General features: G+C 36.1%; 1 protein-coding gene across 5 annotated transcripts in view; it reads left to right on the plus strand.

Annotated features, from left to right (window-relative positions):
* HERC4 (HECT and RLD domain containing E3 ubiquitin protein ligase 4) overlaps window positions 1-20,057 on the plus strand; it is a 36,738-nt gene that overhangs the window by 15,012 nt on the left and 1,669 nt on the right. For 4 of the 5 annotated variants that reach the window (XM_074830300.1, XM_074830299.1, XM_074830301.1 and 1 more), the window contains exons 9-25: window positions 731-891; window positions 1,279-1,355; window positions 3,455-3,579; window positions 4,093-4,152; window positions 4,685-4,796; window positions 5,128-5,317; window positions 6,385-6,557; window positions 8,457-8,573; window positions 11,189-11,212; window positions 11,726-11,824; window positions 13,658-13,825; window positions 13,949-14,092; window positions 14,991-15,157; window positions 15,984-16,050; window positions 16,260-16,342; window positions 18,560-18,743; window positions 19,333-19,435. In XM_074830300.1, coding sequence (XP_074686401.1) covers window positions 731-891; window positions 1,279-1,355; window positions 3,455-3,579; window positions 4,093-4,152; window positions 4,685-4,796; window positions 5,128-5,317; window positions 6,385-6,557; window positions 8,457-8,573; window positions 11,189-11,212; window positions 11,726-11,824; window positions 13,658-13,825; window positions 13,949-14,092; window positions 14,991-15,157; window positions 15,984-16,050; window positions 16,260-16,342; window positions 18,560-18,743; window positions 19,333-19,435 — 2,054 coding nt within the window. The remainder of the gene's footprint in view (window positions 1-730; window positions 892-1,278; window positions 1,356-3,454; window positions 3,580-4,092; window positions 4,153-4,684; window positions 4,797-5,127; window positions 5,318-6,384; window positions 6,558-8,456; window positions 8,574-11,188; window positions 11,213-11,725; window positions 11,825-13,657; window positions 13,826-13,948; window positions 14,093-14,990; window positions 15,158-15,983; window positions 16,051-16,259; window positions 16,343-18,559; window positions 18,744-19,332; window positions 19,436-20,057) is intronic. The other variant, XM_074830303.1, reaches the window with a different exon arrangement.

Raw genomic sequence — 20,057 nt, forward strand, 5'->3', positions numbered from 1 at the left:
GTTTGGGGAGGTACATGAGCATCACTGAGGATAAGTGTAAAATTTGGAAATATAACTTGTGTTGTGAAATACCTGTAATACTGTATGGCACTTTAGTTCCTAATGGGTTTTTATTGTATGCATTATAATACCATGCAAGAAATTGGAAAAACTCCCAGCACACCTGAAAATGCTCTTGTCCAAAGGATTGCATTCTAAGAAGACAAAATGAGGGAGACAACATAATTTTTTTAAGAGTTGGGCATGCTTTGTTATTTAGGTTAAAGAATATGTAAGTTTCAACCTATCTTTCTAGCAGTTTGGTTGACACTGAGTGGACCCATTCCCTTTTAATAGTTTACGTAAATTCAATACTGGTTCTTCCCAGGCTCATGATAGGAGAGAGGGTGTTTAGAGTTATAAGGATGGGAGGGGAAAGGAGATGCAGCCGACCTGGTAGAAACTTCAGATTTCTGAATGTCTAGAGATATCCTCTGAAGGTCGGACTGTGGCTAAGCAGGGGTTCAAGGCAGAACCTGGCAACTCCATTCCGTGACCTTTTCCATGAAAATGGAATATTGCCTATTGGAGTGTAAAGGGAGTATTGTCAGTGACAGTGCATTGCTCGTAGAGAAGTGGAGTGTTTGATACTGCAGGACCTTAACGTACTGTTTAACACAATTCTTAGGCTGGCCTGCACAAAGCATGTTATAATGCTTAGGTTTTTGTTACTGAATTTCGTTTGCCCTAGGCAGCACACTACTGCGTTTGTCCCTTCATCTGGAAGAATTTATTCTTTTGGACTTGGAGGTAATGGGCAATTAGGTACAGGAACAACCAGCAATAGGAAAAGTCCCTTCACAGTAAAAGGAAACTGGCTTCCTTATAGTACTCAATGCCCGATAACCACAGGTAAGCAACATCTGGCATACTTACTTCTTGGATTCCTGTTCCTGTATAGTGTCTTACAAATCTTGAGATTGAAACTAAATATGGGCTATAATCACTTTCTTCCAAACAGTTTGTTTTCCCTGTGCTCTATTCCTTAACGTCCATTTCTGCTGTAGGGCATACATGCTTGTTTGTGCTGTTGGGTTAGGTCCTTTGTTAGTACTAGAGCTAAAGCTTAGAGCTGTTATCCTTTACCTCTGTTAAAGACAGTCTTAACTATTGTATTGCAAAGATCTGCTTCAGCAAGGTTATGCAATGAAGGAACCTTTTTTTTCTTCTGATTGCAGTGTTTTAATCATTTCTCAAATTCATGTTTTCACAGTTACCTGTTTTTTATTCCTATTGCAGATAGTGAGGAGTGTTATTGTGTAAAGAGAATTTTCTCTGGTGGGGACCAAAGTTTTGCACACTACTTTTATCCACAGGTAACAAATTAAGTATACTTTGGTTCTGAAGCCTGTGAAAGATAAATTTTAGTTTTTTTGATGCTTTTTAGAAGATTTTCATATTGAAGGTTCGTGAGTACATTGTAAAGTTCGTTAGAGCAGTATGGAAGCACAAGACAGTAAGTCAGTTTAGCAATTGGAGGACTTGGATCCAGTAACTGAGTGTTAGCTGTCAGTAAGCTCTTGAGGCTTTTTGGCATAAGCTTTTCTCCTAACTGATGGGTGCGTGCACTTCTTTTCCTTTTATTAAGGAAAATGTTATTGGATATTTGAGCTCTTCACCCCTGCCCAGTCCTCCTCAGTAACTCCTGACTGCAGCTTTGCTGTCCTCTGCTCTATAGCCATTTCAGCATATCACAATGATGAGGAAACAAATGGAGCTTTTTGCTAAAAATTATAGGTGGTGACATAGTTTGTTATGTGATAGAGTTTTATGCTAGTCTGAAAACTTAAGTTTTAAAAGGACAAGAATTGATCTGTTTAAATTCTAGTATGGAAAATAAGTCTAGAAGGACTTTACAGTAAAACTGGCAATGTGGGAGTATCGTGGAAGGGAAGTACGATTAGACGATGAGTTGGGAGGAAAAAACAAGATGAAGATATATGGGACTTGTTTCCAATATAGCCCAGCAGATACTAGACCATAGGCATTAATGAAACATCAAGAGTTGAGTATGTATGTGGGGTGAAAACTAATTTGGACATGAAGGAAACGAGATTTTACTGGGAAGTGCGTTTGTTGTCAAGGAAAACTGAGTACAGGTCAGGCTTGCAGCAACCTTTTGCTCCCACAGCCTGTTCTGGTTGTACAGAATCAACAATTTCTGTAGTTTTCGGTTTTTTTCTGAATTCTGATTGAGTTGTAGCTATTGCTGTATTTGACAGAAGCTTGTTTAGCAGGTGTAGACTGGAAAAATTACTGATAATATAGGCTCAATATTTCTCTATTAAAACTCCTTTCTTATAAACTTTCTCACGTGCAATTTTCATAATTACTGAAGTGGATTCTGGCTGACTTAACTGAGGTGAACTGGAGACAATGAATGCAGTTATCGTGGCTTGTTCTGTACAGAAGGTATTAGCAATAGATGAACTTTGATGCTGCAAGAGTATCCCCTTTAGTACTCTTTAGTTTGGTAATTTGTATTGAATTCTTTCAAAGTTACACGAGTACTGTACTCTTGGGATTTGTGTGTCCTTGCCAGTTAAGGGGTCTCAAGCCAAAATCTGTTTTCTCAAGTTTGTTTTTGGACAACTCAGTTCCCTGAGTTGTTTCACTGTGGGTTTAAATGACACTTCAGTTGGACACAAGAGAAACGGCAAGAGTGTTTCTCATCCTGATCCTGTAGGATGGGATCAGAAGTACTGATGTTTGACAACAGCTAGTCATCATTATACTGAGTCAGCTATGCTGTCAGACTGCACCCTTGGGAGAAATATGTTTCCTTTTACTACTTTAACCTTATTTTTGGTGCAATTTGCCAACTCTTTTTGAACCAGTGCTCCTACTCAAAAGGATGATCTTGATTCTGCTCCTCTTTACTATTGGAAATCTTGCTGGAATTCATTTGGTATGAGCAGCACATCAAAATGCAGCTCATCTGATGATGCAGTAAACATTCAGAGAAACATGATTCATTCTCAGAGGAGTCTGATGGAAGTGGTGTGGGAGAGCAGCTGTCCAAAAAATTGAATGGCTCCTTTTCTGTACGCTCACAGCTTGGCAGTGAGCTAAACGGCTCATAGTGACTAGGGAGAAGAGATGCTTGCTACTCTTGTCTAAAGCTTGTTTAGTGCTCATCATATAGAAAAGTACTGTGTGTTTAGGGAGTTTACCATTAAGTAAGCTGTGGGGTGAATTAACAGACTCATCTAGGTGTTTTTAGTGTATGCTCTGCTTTCATAGTGAATGTAGAACTGCTAGAATACAGTAAATTTATCTTTGGATTAATTTCACAGTGATAGTCAGAGTAGGCAAATTGTCAGTCAATGAAAAGATAAAGAGCTCAACCACAGAATTGATTTTTCTGGAAAGCAATTTTGTGTGCCTGATTCTTTACGCTTTCTTTAAAATTTAGAACATGGTGCCACCAGATGATTTTAGGTATCCTGACTTTTTGAAGCAGATCTGGACTGTGAATGAAACATTTATTCAAAGATTGCTGACTTTCCCATCTGGAAGACTTCCTGTAGAGATAGCTAAGTGAGTGATGTTGAGGAAAGAAGTTGTCTTTCAAAATTTTACTTATGAATTGGGCATTAATGGGGTTTTGTATATACATAGCAAGGTTATTTTTAATTACTGGTTTTATTATGTGCAGAGTTTTTGCTGTGCTTTCATTGTCATGTTTGTCAAGTAGTTTAGATCCTTTGGTCTGTCATCTGTCACATTTTAGATGACTATACAAGATTAAATTAAGCATCTAGTTGCACACTGAAAAATAACAGTACATGTAAAGGAATATGAGAACAACTCAGATTATTGCTTCTACTTTAATAAAGGAGGATGCAAATAAATTAAGAATAGATTGCAAGACTTGCTGTCTTAAGCACTGAGTCTTGAATGGAGGTTTTATCTATGTTGTTCAGTCATACTAAAGTCAGTTCTATCCTTTGTACAATGGAATTTGTTAGGGATTAAATACTTTTTTTAAATTGCAAATGCTGCAAAAAGAAAACGAAATAAATGTAACTTATTTCATATGAACAATTTCAGTGAAATTGATGGAACATTCTCTTCAGCTGGGTGCCTGAATGGGAGCTTTTTGGCTTTGAGGTGAGTGGTCAGTCTTACCAACAAGTATTCCTGTGAGCAGAGTTAATGGTGGCTACCTTCCTAGTGTCTCTTGTTTCAGCTGTAAGACTTTCCCAGTATTTCCTTATCTTACTGTTACTCTGATACCCTCAGTTTAAACTTCTAGCTCCTTTGCTGCCATATGGTTTGTCAGCTGGCCCAAATGCAGCATGTCTCCTACCGGTCTTTGGAAGTGTGTGCTGCCTGGCTGCTACTGTGTAAGCCAGCAAAACTCATTATTTCTCAGCCACAGGTTGTATGTAACTCAAGGGGGGGATATATTGCACAGGCTGATTTAGATCCTAGTGTTTTTATGTGATTGTCTTGCAGTTAGAGGAGATTTTTTTTTTTTTTTCAGTTGCTTCAAAGGTCATATGGGAAATGGAAGTCTGATACTGCAATCTCTCATATTTTAATTCCTTAGTAGGGCTAGAAACTCAAGGTGGAAAAAATTCTTGAGTTGCTGAGAATACAGCATTCAGTCTTTTTCTCTATATGTTTCTTCTTTCTGCAGCAATGATGATCATTACAAAACTAGCACTAGATTCTCAGGGGTTGATATGAATGCTGCTAGACTACTATTTCACAAGCTTATACAACCTGACCACACTCATATATCACAACAGGTTTGTGCTGCATATTTTCCTTATGTTTGGGATTATCTTTCTGCATTACACCTATCCAGAAATGCTCTTGTTATGCTTGCTCTGACCCTTTTAATAACTTTTTTTACTCAGTAATATATCAACTGCAAATACGTAAAACTCTATTGTATTGTGACAGTTAGGTAACACATCAGCATATTGTATTTTAATATGTAATATACTGGGTTTTTTTCTAAATACATAATAGTCTAAACTCCTGATGATTGTTTTCTAGATTATTTTTTATCTAAGTGGGCATTTGTTTAAATTCACAGTTGCATTAAAATAAATGGAATTTTATGATGTGCTGTAGGTGGCAGCTAGTTTGGAAAAGAACCTTATTCCCAAATTGACCAGCTCCTTACCAGACGTTGAAGCTTTGAGGCTGTATCTCACTCTACCAGAATGCCCACTGATGAGTGATGCAAACAATTTCACAACATTAGCTATTCCTTTTGGAACAGCTATTCTGAACCTAGAAAAAGCTCCTCTGAAAGTTCTTGGTAAGAAACTGAATTCTTTACTGTTAAAACTAAGGATCTCCAGATGAAAATGTATAGAAATTCCATTAGTGAAGACATGGGCTCAGCAACACCTGCTATGTATTTACAGTTTGATAGAATTCCTCAATGAGAAAGTTAAGGGTTAACATTGCTTGATGTGTAAGAAAACACCTATTCTCTTGCTTCTGGGTGAGTTAACTGGCCATCCCTGTGAATTCATCTGGTATTGTAATTTTTGGACTGATTCCATTTGGGAGGAATTAAACTGTTTACTTCAGCATATTTGATACGTGTCTTCACACTTTAAAGTGAAAATTACGTGGTCAGGCAGCTAACAAGCTCTAAGCAATTTACAGAAGTGTTGCAGAGCAGATGTTAAATTGTCTTTGTTTTGAATACAGCACCTGTTCTGTTGCTTCTGAGCAGTTCATGTTTTCTCACTGATCCTAAGATGTGGTCTTCAAATACATAGCTGAGAATAGCTCTATTTTCTTTAACTCTACTTCCTTACACATTCTTATTGTGACTCTTGTCACCTGAAATTCAGCTTAAGGAATTGAGGTTCCAGAATATTTCCTTTATAATTGGTATCTTTTTGAGAGGGTACTCAATTTTTTGCCTTGTAACACACCTCTTGTGTTTTTTGGTAGTTTTTGGTGAGAGTAAAGAAAAGCAAAATGAGAATTTCATTGAACTGTAGGTCCTTTCCATCACTTTCCATTGCTCTCAGGATTGTTTGCTTAAAGTCAAGGTTTCAGGGTTTGAGCTTTCTGGTTTTATGTCAAATATTACTTCGTGATACTGTCATGTACTCTGGATGAACAGACTTAATTTAAAGAGTTGGTGTGTAACAATAGAGCATTTGAAGAGAGGTTTCGTTATTTATACAAAGAGGAGTTTGCTGTTTATGTCTGCACCACTCTTGCTGTGTTAAACTTTTTTTTTGAGTGGCTTTGGTAACTGACCAGTATGCTTTCTAGCAAAACATGGTTTTTTTGTTAAAATGATAGCATAACGTAATGTTATAGTGGCAAGTACTAAGTTTATGTGTTTACATTTTTTGACAGAAAATTGGTGGTCAGTACTTGAACCTCCGTTATTCCTCAAGATAGTGGAACTCTACAAGGATGTTGTAGTCCACCTTTTGAAGTTGTGCAAGATTGGCATTCCAGCTTCTGAAAGAAGAATACTTACCAATTTTCTACACACAGCTTTCAGAGTTCTGGAAATACTGCATAGAGTATGTTTACATCAATTTTAACCAATTACTTATCGTTTGTCAGCATCTGTGTGCTGTGTAGTTGTTAGAAGAAGTTAAGTTACTAAAAAGTTTTAAATACTTAGACTTGCATCTACAGAGATATCTGTAGTTGTTCCATCTGGACCTATGAACCATTGGAATTCTGGATTCCAATCTGACATGGTGATGGAATTACCTGTTTTCTTGGGAACAGACTGACCCAGTCAATTGCATCTGTGAGGGTATGTTGGAAAGAATTGCCTCCTAAGCTTGAAATGATAGCAAATAAGATCACAAATGGAAGATAAGAGCAAGCTGTATTTTGAACAGGAAAGATCTGCATAGTTTTACCAAACACTTATTTCATGATTTGTTTATTCCATTTGTTAGTGTTGTAAATTCATTAAAACTAATAAATTTATGAACTTTGAACAAAAATAGCCCAAACGATTTGGAGTAACCAAACTGTACACATCAGAGTACATTATCTGATTGCTGCTGAGGTTTCCCCTCCCACCCCCTAATTTTTTCCCTCGCTAGTTTATTCTAGTCCTATGGCATTTTGTGTTTATATGCTAAAAGAGTATTTTAGGCATTCCTTAAGGTGCTGGTCAAGTACTGTATTTGTACAGTCTAGCAAAATGGGCACAGGTGTCTAAGTTGAACCTTTGTGTGCTGTATGTGACAGTCCTCCTCCCAAAGCTGTCAGAAGGAATGGAATGGATTTCTGCTTTGGAAGTTGGAGTTTGTATGCAGTGGTTTGCTCAGCTGTTATTCTTTATGGAGATGATCAAATTAAGCTGAGAGTGCAACTGTTTAGTAAGTTTCTTGTATTAGAAGTCCAAGATGTCCATTACGGATTCCCATATGGAAAGCTGTTGGTATATATAAATTATTATTTTGCTGCCTTTAGAATTTCTGTCACTGCTCAGGCTTGCAGTGGCTGTGAATCTTAACAGCTGAAGTTGGTCTTAAAATCTTAAAGCCTCATGGGTAATTGTAGAATTGTAATGTGGCTCTCCTAAGTTCTGGTTTTGCTTTTTTTTTTTTTTTTTGAAACCCAACTTTGACTAATATGTAGCTACATTGTAGAAATAGTTAAATTTAGACCTACCTTGCTGCCCAACTATTTATATTGGTACAATCTTAATAATTAGTCAGTGTGGATTAAAGTAAGAGGAAAAAATGGGGCAACATATCTGGGGTATTTCACAGATTTAGTATCTGGTGGTTTGGAGTTATGGGGATGGTGGGGAAGATATTTGAGAAAAGTAAGCTTAGATTATCTGGTTATAAAGTCAGAATTGGGGATCTTGCTGTTTTGGCAGTTAATGGTGCTTAACAGTCCTTGAGAAAAGAAGTATGTGTTACGAAAGTGTGGATGCTTCTAGATTAAAACTATACTGTAGAAGACAAGCCTTTATATAAGGTTATTTTTCCACATCTCTCTTTTTTTCTAAGCTTAATGTTTTAAAATAGAAACTGTTCCTCTGGTCACAGGTAATAGAGGTAGCATTCATGTTGTAATTAAGAATAGAATTCTGGAGTTGGTTCTTAAACTTGTGCAAATACAGGAACAAGTATTTGTTCCATTGTATACATGAATATGTATATTCATCAGTGTTCCTTTGAGATTGTATGATGTTTCAGAGTGGTAGCACTGTATTGTGCGATGCTGTATGCTCACTTAATCTTATTTTTCTTTGCACCTTTGGGATTCTGAAATCCATGCCTTTAACACTGTTTTTTGCATTCTTGTAGGCACTGTTGTTTTTCTAGAATTTTTTTTAGTAGATGGGTATCTGTGACTGATGTACTGAGTGCTTGAAAAACATGGAAAATGGCCGTTTGAAAATTGTTATACAAAGTGCTAATAAAAAGTAAATTGTACTTCCTTAGGTAAATGAAAGAGGACAAGTTATACAGTATGACAGATTTTACATTCATGAGATACAAGATTTGATAGATATCAGAAATGACTATGTCAACTGGGTCCAGCAGCAAGTATTTGGAATGGTAAGTTGTGCTGGTTTTTATTTGGGGTTTTTTGTGAGTTTTTTCCCCCCATGTTTTGTTTTGGTTTTGTCCCTTTAGAGAAGCCTGTAGATTCTTTAAATATGGGCACTTTCTTTTCATAAAACTATCTTAACACATCACTGATGCTGAACACTCATGTTAGGTACTAGCTAAGGAAGAATTGTTAAATAGGTGTGCTCCTTGTAGGGTATCATTCTTAGGATTGACACTGTTCAGCATTTTTAATCCATCAATTAAAAAGTGACTTAGAATGCTGTCACTTGAGAGTTGCCTTGTCAAAAACGTTAGGAAGTGTTATTCATGCTAGGAAAACATCCAGAATAACCTGAATTGCTATACAAGATAGGTTCAGTTAATGAGAAAGCTGAAATTGTCTTGGAAAACTAAGTCTAGAAGCATAATAGGCAGTTACAGGGGACAGATAACTAAAATTGACATAATAACTAACATAACTACTTTGAATAGTCAGTTCTCAGCAAGAACTGAGATAATGAATTCCTGCATCTGTAAACAGAAGAGGGGTAAGTGGGAGTAAAGTAATGACTGTGCAGAGAATTAGTGAGTTGAATAGGATTTTGCTGCACAGTTCTTTGACTTATGCTTTGAAAGAATATTGAGTAAGTTAATATGCTTTCTCTAGCCACCTAAATTTAATTTTTTTGCAGTAGTACCTGGAGGGTCCTGAACATGGGAGACCTACTTTTGCTGTATTTTATGAATACAAAGCAAGTGATGCTGTTTACCAAAGAATTAAAATTGCAATGTAGAATAACAACAGCAGGGAGATTGGGGAGTGTAAAGAAATAATGAGTCAGTATTGGCAGTCATGACAGACATTTGTTTCAGCCAAGCTTGTCTGAAAAAATAACTGGTGTGTGATGTCAGCTGGTGTTGGTAGCAAAGAGGGGTGGTATACTAAATGAAATGTAGAAGCTAGGGATAAGCATTGCCAAGCCTTGGGATTAGAGACAGGTCGTATATTTGGAGCAGAGAAGGCTATGCCAGTGAAGGGTGCAAAAGTGGTGGAATTTAAAAGATGATGACCTTTGCAACTATGCTTTAAATGGATGTAAACATACCCAAATTGCATATGTCATAATCAGAGAAGAAAATACTGAACATGTGAAAACGACAGCTGAAAAATTGTTTTGTAATGCAAGTCTTAAACTCTGTTTGTTAAATAAATTGGAAGATTGAGCAGTAGCTTGATGTTACTGAGAAAATACTAGCTACTGAATTTCCCTTTAATTGTCATTATTCGGTCATGCATTTGTGCAGTTTCAAGTTCAGAGAAGAAGTTATTTTGATTTATTGCAGGACTGAGAGAAATTCTGTGGCCTTAGTCAGATCTCCTTCATAAATGGTTTTAATGGCCTTTTCCTGCCTTCATATCCACTAGTTTCCTGTGTTCTTGCTTTTAAAATGATAAGAAACCCTACTTGCCTATTGAATCAGTAATAATGAATCAAAATTTTTTTTGCTAGTGCAGTTTTTATTGTCTTAACTTGAGGTAAAACTGTTTGCTCAGTTCCTTAATTAAAATACGGAGGGGAAAAATGTAGAAGAAAAGAGAATCTCGGAAGTATTCAGAGTATTCTCAGAGAGAAACTTGGAAGAAAAAGCTCTTATTCTTTCAACAATAGAAAGATTATTTAGTACCTTCAGTTTTTCCCCACTCATGAGTGATAGATTTGAAGAGGTGTTCTTGAGATAAGGCATAAAGGAGTTGAGAAAACCCATTTGAATTAGGAATAAATAACGGTAGATACAGTAGGAGTACAAAATTGCATAAGTCTGTGATGAATGTGATACTTAAATCTGATGTTTCCTATAGGAAATAGGGATACAGATAGAGAGCACAGTATTCTGGCTGTCACTTTCTGTGAGCCATGGATGTCTACATATGTGACTTCTGAGTCTCATATATATATATAGAGAGAGAGTGTCAAATTTAAAATCTATTAGTTTTACTTTTTATTCTTTTTCTGTTTTCTGCTGGCTAGGTGGAAATAAACTTAGCTTTCAGCAAAGGGTAAGGAGGGTAACATAGCACCAGATGGATAACTTAGTTTCTTAGCAAAGTTGATCTAGCTTGTTGTGAAACTCTCCCCACAGTCCCGGCCATATGTATTGGTCTGTCTCAAATTTTAGGAATCAAATTTTTTTTTCTCCTATCATATCTTATCATAGACCCAAGTGATTATTGAGACTTTATGCTAAAGTGATGAGGTTCTTTTGTATTTTTAAATTTTTACTCATTCAAAATGTTTTTCGTTTAATATGACATGCTACAGTCATTTAAGAATGAAAATGCATAGGTAAAAGGAAATGTCATTTATTAGTGTATGGAAGTAAATATTTAAAATGTTTAATTTTTTTACATTGAAGAAAATGGATTACTCTAATGGTCCTTTTCTTAAAGACATATATAGGGTGTTGAAAGGCATGGTTGTATTTGGTAGATTAATTAGAATTCTTTTGGGGGGTAAACTGTAAATATTTTTAATTCTACGTCAGAGGTGAATAATTAATGCAGACACTAATGCTGCTTTTTCATCTTAATTATTGCTACCTTTGTGCAAATGCTGTCATAGGATGTCAACCATGGATTATCTGAGGTAAGATTGGTTGCAATCTGATTTCTTTTGCAGAATGTAAGGAAATCAGAAATATGAATGTCAAGGGTTGTCTGATGTGTTCTATTGGGAGTAAAGCTTTAAATTAGCATGGCTGTAATCTGAAAAGGTTTTTGTGGGGCAAATACATGTAATTCTTTGTATTCCAAATTCAGAGCGGCATTTGAAAACAAGGACTACTTTGATATCCACTAGCTGTAATAAATTCTGAAATCAAAATGTGCTAAGTGAGAGTGTTGTTTGTGTGTGGTTTGTTTATTTTTAGTTTGGTTTGGCTTTTTGGTTTGCTTTGGGTTTTTTTTGTTGAAGTACTAAACAATTGAAAATCCACTTAATTTTCCTAAGATGCTTTGGTCCTGTATTGACGATGAATAAAGATTCTTTTCTCTTTCCAGTAAAATAGACTTATTAAATGAATACTATTGCAGTGGCTTCTTTAACCACGATTGTGGTTTTTAAATAAGCAGAGATATGACATTGTTTTTTTAATTCTAGTTAACAGATATTCCTGTTACAATTTGCACATATCCATTTGTATTTGATGCCCAGGCAAAGACAACTCTCCTACAAACAGATGCAGTCATACAGATGCAGGTAAGAGTCTCAGTTTTAAATGTTATGAAGTCTATTTAGCTAGTTAATTGGGGGGGTTGCTGCTGTTTTGTGGGTTTTTTTGGTTCTGTTTTTGTTTGGTTTTTTGTTAAAACGGTGTAATCTCTTATCCATAAGAATGAGGGATCTAGTTTTAATCTCAGGGTATGTACATGATAGAAGCTGGTGGTTTGTGGGTTTGGGATCTCATTGAAATTAGATTGTTTAATAATTGCATAAATTTCTAAGGAACTTCTTTCCATTAGTGAGATGGCTTTTTTGAGGTGTTCACAACCCATAGTACAGGTATACAGAAAAACCTCAACAAAACAAAAAATCCCAACCACCAGCCCCAACCAAAAACCAACTCCACCTCCTATATGAGCAGACTTTAAATGATACTTGTATAGAGCCCAGAGCTGGAAGTCAGTCTGTCTTGTTTGAGGCAGTGGCCAGCTACAGTTACTTTTAATTTTTTACCTTGATGGAACTTAGGAGCTACAGCTGTTGTTAAGAGTGGTAGTTTCAGAGAGGCAATATGTTGGCACCACGTGAATATCTAGTGCACACCTCATTTCCCATTTCATCTGTCATACCACCTTCAAAATGCTGTGAAACTCTGAAGTCTGATCAGTGTCTGGAGGGCAGTAGAAAAGCAGCTTATCTTGAAAATCTAGCATCTACTTGGGATAGTAGGAGTAGGTTTCCTGATTTTGCAGTAGTTTCTGGCTCTCTTGCTGTTAAATACAATTATGTGTTACTCCTAATTTGTTCACTTCTGTTTTAACTAGAGACTTTCCTAGAAATTAGGTACTTGATACAAACAATTCTGTATCTTGACCCATATCTCTTGTCTAGAGATAGATACACTAGACAACCCTGAAGTAACTGAGAGGATTTTGTGTTTTCATGATTGTCTAGGTAGAACTGAAACCAGTGTGATGTGATGAGCTATACTTTTGTTCAACATTTGGCATTTTTTTATACATATATTCCATACCTGTTCTGTTGCTGTAAGGGTATAATAAATCATATTCTTAAAAAAGGAAAGAAAGAATGAAGGGAGGCTACTGCAAAAGTTAACAGCAGTAGGAGCCCCGCCCCCTGCTGCGCCTTGTTTATAATTTTTAACATAAAAGTTACTGTTGTGAGTCTGAAATTAAATGGAAGAGATGTCATGCTCAAGTAATGGGTTCGTGTAGAAAAACACTAGCTTGCTTTTGTAGTGCGTAATAAACATAGTTTCTTATGCCTTTAAAAATGTATATACACGGTCCATATGAACATTTGACAAATTCGGGGAAGTGTTCACACTGAATATTTCTGTTAACAATATTAGAGTCTTAAACTTTCAAGAGATCTATGTCATATTCAGAACATTAGCAACAGTATTTTGTTTTTAACAATTGTAATACAAAAATTATAATACAAATGAAATAGATTAACAAATTGCTTTTCATTCTGTGAATTAGTTTTTAATGGATGCTTTGATGCCCAATTTGTATTGAAATAACTCACTTCTCATTAGATGAAGTGCAGTATTTTTTTGCTTCCTTTTGTTATCCAAAGTATTTTGACTGGAATGTCAAAAACTGTATTCTAAGACGTCCCTGAACATTAGCATTGATTAGTCTAATGGGTAAAGGAAAAGTATTTCTTGAGATTAAATATTTCCTGAGATGAAAGGAATATGAAGAATTTGGGGGCAAAATCAGTAGCTCTGGCAATAGCTATTCCCATTCATGTCTTCGGCACTTTTTAAGGTAAGACTGATGGAAATTTAATGTTGACAGGAATCTTATGTTACCTACTGACACTTTCACTTTTTTCTTCCAGATGGCTGTTGATCAGGCTCACAGGCAGAATTTGTCTTCTCTCTTTCTGCCAGTATTTGAATCTGTCAACCCATGCCTGATATTAATGGTACGGAGAGACAACATTGTAGGAGATGCTGTGGAAGTTCTAAGGAAAACCAAGAATGTAGACTACAAGAAGCCACTCAAGGTATTATCAGTACACGTTGCTCAAAGCGTCTTCAATGACACGCAATTAATTGAGAATGTTTTTGGACAAATCTTGTTTCATAATCTGTTTTTAATTCAGTGCTAACTGAATTGTGTGTTTCAGGTTATTTTTGTAGGGGAAGAAGCTGTTGATGCTGGAGGTGTTCGCAAAGAATTTTTTTTGCTCATCATGAGGGAGTTGCTAGATCCCAAATATGGAATGTTCAGGTATTATGAAGAGTCCAGGCTGATCTGGTTCTCTGATAAGGTAGGGTGCGATCTATAGTCATTAATTTAACTTAAAATATTGATACAATAATGTATGAACATAGTACTTTGTGGTGATTTTATTTCAAGACGACAAGCTGAAGTAATATTCTCAAAAAATGTTTATTTTTGTCATTGTTAGATCAAAACTTTTCCCTTCTGTTTTCCCCATTCCTCACTTACTCCTTACCAGTTGTCCCCAACCCAGAGAAGTTTAAGAGGAGAACGTGCCAGCCAGAGTAAACTGATTCCAAGAGCAGAATCAGTAAATCAAGGTGACAGAGAAAAATTCTTGAAGTGGCATGTTGAACAGGTCTTTCTGTGTTCAGTCACATTTATAGGTCCGTTTCATCGATAGTCATCTACTCATACTTTCTCCAAAGTTTTGACTATTGACTTTTTAGTCCTCCTTCAGAGAAAAACACTGACTAGGGTGGCTATATCACAAGTACCTGAATGTTAGCGTTTTCACACTTATGTTTTAAGCCTTGGCTATTAGCTCCAAGGGAGTCAATAGTGACCTCCTCCCTCCTCCTCCTCCCAAAAATATTTTTTTAAAAATTGACGTATTTAAGCACTGAATAGTGCAACAGTAAGTCACAGACAAAACCAGAATCTTAATGCAGTACTTCAGCAGTATGCATCACTTGTAACACAAAATATGTTATATCTCAGCTTTCTTTTTGTTATGTAGAAAGAGTTCTGTTTCCCTGGATTTCAGACTCTCTCAGCTGTTTAAAACTTTATCCTGTTTTCCTCAGTACTTACGGATACATACATATTTAAAGAAAATATAAATGTAACTCAGATTATACTGCACTGTACACTTTTTTTCTGGACTCTGCAAGATTAAAATAACTTCTTTATTTTAAACCATCTTGTCTGTTTTCTGTTCTTAGACCTTTGAAGACAGTGACTTGTTTCATTTGATTGGTGTTGTCTGTGGGCTAGCAATATATAATTTTACTATTGTAGACCTTCATTTCCCTTTGGCTTTGTACAAAAAGTTATTGAATAAGAAACCATCCCTGGATGACTTAAAAGAGTTGATGCCAGATGTTGGCAGGTAAGCAAGAAAGAAAAATGAGTGTTACCAGGAATTAATTTTTAATTCAACATTTTTCTTTAAGAACATAATGAAAATGTGTTATTTTCACACTAATGGGTTAAACAGCACAGGAGTAACTTGCAGCCATTATGGCATTTGAGAAAGGATACATGCCATTGCTAGATACCTGTTTCTGAATGCTTGCTTTTAGTATTTGTCTTCTGTTCTATTATCCTACAAGAATTCTAGGGTAAAATAATACTTGAAATACAAACCTTTGAGTTTTAGCCATTAATTTTATAACCCAAAGTGTGAACATAGTTTAGTTCTGAACAGCTTATTTAGTCCATCCAGGAAATGTTTTTGCTTATTTCAGGAACAAATATATGCTAAATACCTGCCCTTGAGTAGGGATTTGAATAACACTAGCAGGTAGGAGGTTCAAACGAGTGGAAGTGGATGTTTGATTGCCTCAGTGTTGTGAATGCTAAAGTTTTCATAGATTCAAGGAGAAATCAAAGAAGTTAATGGAAGAGTCCATCAATGGTTATTAAGTACTTACTGCCTCTGGTTTGGGAATCCCTTAGCTAAAGACTAGGATTTGAATCTTCTCTCTTCACAGCTGGAGAAAGTCAAAAGGATATAACACTACAAGTAATGGCAAAACAGTTGCTTGAGATTTCCCAACACTTCACAAGGTGCAAGTCAGTGAGCTAATAAATGAAGTAACAGTAGAAAGATTATTTTTTTTAAAACTTGAATTATCAAAACTTAAAGAATACTTCAGGAAAATGAGTTCATCTTTCTTTCCACTGATACAAGTACTTTGTAACTTACTTTGTAGGGGAATGCAACAGTTACTGGACTATCCAGAGGATGACATAGAAGAAGCATTTTGTCTTAATTTTACTGTAAGTTTTATATAGTTTGGAAATATTTTGTATCAAGCTCATGCCATCTATTATAACAGTCTCTGATGGAGTGCTTGAGCAAAGCTATCAGCTGGTGATTCCCATGAATTTTAGTATCTGTGTGTGCAGTTCATGATGCTGTTAGCTAAGTGGTGGGAAGATGTACTTTACTCAGTAAATAAGATTTACACTATTTTTGTTTTAAATAGATCACTGTGGAAAACTTTGGTACAACAGAAATTAAAGAGCTTGTTCCTAATGGTGCTGACATTCCTGTAGTCAAACAAAATAGGTGAGTTTTACGGGTTACAGGGTAGTTCAGTGTTGCCTTGGGAATGTAACTGGGCTGCTGTAAATAGCCTTTGTTAAGCTGTTACACTAATGTTGAAGGCAAAACTACTTCGGTGGTTCTTCCAACCTGTTCTCATGTGTATTGCTAAAATAGCTATTGTATTTAAGGATTTGCCAGCTGTGGAGAGGCTATCTAATTTTACTCAGACTGTTTAATACTTCTTTTTCACTTTGAACTTGAAAGTATTTTGAAGCTCTTTAGGGCCCATTTTCATAGATATCGTAGACTGGTTTGGGTTGGAAGGGACCTTAAAGACCATCTAGTCCCAACCCCCTGCCATGGGCAGGGACACATTTCACTAGACCAGGTTGCTCAAAGCCCCGTCCAACCTGGCCTTGAACACTGCCAGGGAGGGGCAATTTTGACTACGTGGTCTTTGTTTTGTGAGATTAAAAATGGTTGTAGTTCTGCAGGAAGCTATATATAATTGGAATTTAGTGAGTAGTGATGAAAACAACCTAGATGCCATTATATGGCATCTATTCATATATGAAATATTATTTCAGAGAAGTCTTCCCTTTGTAGAGCAGATAAATTAATGTTACCTAGTGTTATTGTCAGAAAACTGTGTGAGGGGTGGGGTTTTTTCCCTTGGTCAAGGATTCCGTTACATCTATTTATAAAAGCAGCCTCTCCCACCCTTTGTTTCCTTTCTGCTCCTGGAGGATAGGCAGAATATATCTGGTGGTGCTTTTGTCCCTTTTTGCAGAATACTACTATTTTCCTGTCTCTCTGTCCATTTGTCTCATGTATTCCTGACTGTTCTTTAATCTTCGAGTTCTCTGTGTTTTTACTTCTCCCAGAGAAAAGGGAGAATCAAATGGAAAGAGCATACTCCATGAGAGCAGAATGCACCTAGGCTGTGCGTGGTAGGAACAAGGGAGAAAATGTACCTCTAGGCATGTTCCGAGAGGGCAGATGTTTTGGGCAACATTTTGTGTAATTAGCCGTGTCTGTTGTAGAGTGATGATAGAAGATTCTGAGGGTATCATAAACCTGTACATAGCCATGTGCAGTGACAGTACCTCCCACGATTTTTATCCTCCTGACTTACCCTACCATTACCAACTGCAATCACCATCTATACATGCCACACTTTTTTTTTAAAAAAAAATCCTTGGCTCGTAGCTGAGAATTTGTGATACTTTATCTTAAACATGATAGCTTTGAAGTTCTCTGGTGGTGGTTTGGTGTTCTGTCACAAAGTAACACTAAAATTGGAGTTGAATTACGAGAGAAATTTCAAGGTGCCCATGGAATATTTGCTGCACTGTTGTCACCCGTTGTCTTGCAGCAATGAAGAATTCCTGTTTCTCAAGATCCAAGTATTCCGTGATGCTTTAATTCAGTTTAAACAATGTTAACATAGAGTATAATAATGATAATTAGTTTATTACTATAAATTTTCTCTGGAACAGCCTTTCCTTCCATTGTTAGTATTACACAAGTTACCTGCCTCTCTGCGAATTACCTAGTGTGCATAAAATGGATATCTTGTTGAATGCTGGGAGTGTGGTTCATCACTTTGCTCATCTCCAGTATGTTCAGTTCAACAACTTTAATAAATGTATTGTCAAAATGTGTTTAGATGATTCTTTAAATTAGTGGTGATGTTATTCAAATACTGTGGATGTTGATCAGATACTGTGGGTTTCCACAGAGAATGTATGTTGGTAGGATAACTAATCTATAATTGAAGTTGCTCTGCCGGTGAAAAAACTAACAGCGTTAACTAGGATTGATTAAAATGGTAATAAAAAAAAATCATAAATACTGTATCACATCATGAATTTTAGTTCTACCCTTAAATGCTGTGGAAGACGTTTCCAACAAGATATGAGAAGTCCTTGTACACAGATAACAACAGGCTGTCTGTTTTTCAGTATCCTAGCTCCTTTGCACTGATCTTTCTACTGTATAGGACTCAAATGTCCATTTGAAGTTGATTTACATTTTTAGTGCAAATACAATCTTTTTTAATTAAAAAAATACAACAGCAAGTTTGACTAGTTGGTTTCAGGACACTTGCATGTAATTCAAGCCTTTAAGCTTGTTGCCATTCAGTCCAGTTGACTGCAATGTGTACAAATAAGAGAAATTATTATGGTGCCTGAAATAAATAACATAAATAACATTTTTTTTTTCTTCTTTGTACAGGCAAGATTTTGTAGATGCATATGTGGATTACATCTTCAATAAATCTGTGGCTTCCTTATTCAGTGCATTCCATGCAGGCTTCCATAAAGTATGTGGAGGTAAAGTGCTTCAGCTCTTCCAACCCAGTGAGTTGCAGGCAATGGTGATTGGGAACACAAATTACGATTGGAAAGAATTGGAGAAGGTAAGAACCATAGTTAGCTATTTGATTCATATATTTTTAATTCCAAGATGCAAAAGCAAAATCTTGAAGTGTCCTTTTGAGCTCTGTTTTAATGAATGTCACTGCCAGCCATGATTGGATTGACTGGATGAGTGAGGAACATTTTTTAAAATGTCAGTGAACAAAGACACTAAAATATCATTTACCTTCCTGCTTAAAGTTTTTCTGTCTAATTTCTGAAGGAAATCAAATTTAGAAGAGAGAGGAAAAAAAAATCCACAGAACCAAAAGGCAGCTGTGTACAACATATTATGTTAGAAGGGGGAAATGGAACAAAATGCATGCTGTTAATAAAAGTAAACATTCTTGATTGCCAAAACTCACTGTGAGACTTTGTCACTACTTCGTTCGGATTGAAAATTCTTTGGGGTACCTGCATCTGTCCTTATAGTTGAAGTCAAACTGAACAGCTGAAGAAAATTGACCAAGGAAAACAGTAATATGTCACTTGCAGTATCCCTTTACATACACCACATTCATTCTTCTTCAAGGTCAGATTATCCTACTAGTCCTACGTATGAACAATAATGTAATTTCCTGCTCATTTTAGAACACAGAATACAAAGGAGAATACTGGGCAGACCATCCTACCATTAAAATATTCTGGGAGGTTTTTCACGAGTTGTCTCTGGAGAAGAAAAAACAGTTTTTGCGTAAGTATTTGTAACTACTGTGCAGAGGTTGCTAACTGAACAGAATCACTGTGATTTCAGGCTCTTGCTATAAGAGGGTACAAGTAAGTATTTGTCTATAATGATGTGATTAACTTTATTTGGAAGAAAAGAATCATAGTAGAAGTAGTTGATTATGAGCTTGTCTCTGGTTTTGCTGGGGTTGTCCTGAGTAATTCTGGGTGGTGAGCAGTTACAAGATCACAGTAGACCAGAGTAGCATTAAAAAAACCCCAACCAACCACATACTCCAAAAAACCCAACAACCTAAACTGCTAGTGTCATTTATCTGATGACTAGTAGTTTTTTTCTGTGTTTTGACATAAGGTTCACATCCTCCAGTTTTTTCATTGTACATAGATAGAATTTTGGAGTTACAACTGATTGTAAATATATCAAGGTACCATATTGAGTGGTAATGCACAGGGTAAAAACAAAATTATTGAAGCTTCCTGTGAATGAGCTTTTGTTGAGACTAGATCGTAGATTAGTTTTCAAGTCAGATAAATTTCTTATTGAACAAACTATGTGTATGCTTGCATACAAGATGCTTGCAAATGCTCACTAAAGGTATAGCAAATGGATTTTAAATGGGTCTTTAATG

The sequence above is a fragment of the Strix aluco genome, chromosome 7 (assembly GCF_031877795.1).
Source record: "Strix aluco isolate bStrAlu1 chromosome 7, bStrAlu1.hap1, whole genome shotgun sequence".
Classification (NCBI taxonomy): Eukaryota; Metazoa; Chordata; class Aves; order Strigiformes; family Strigidae; genus Strix; species Strix aluco.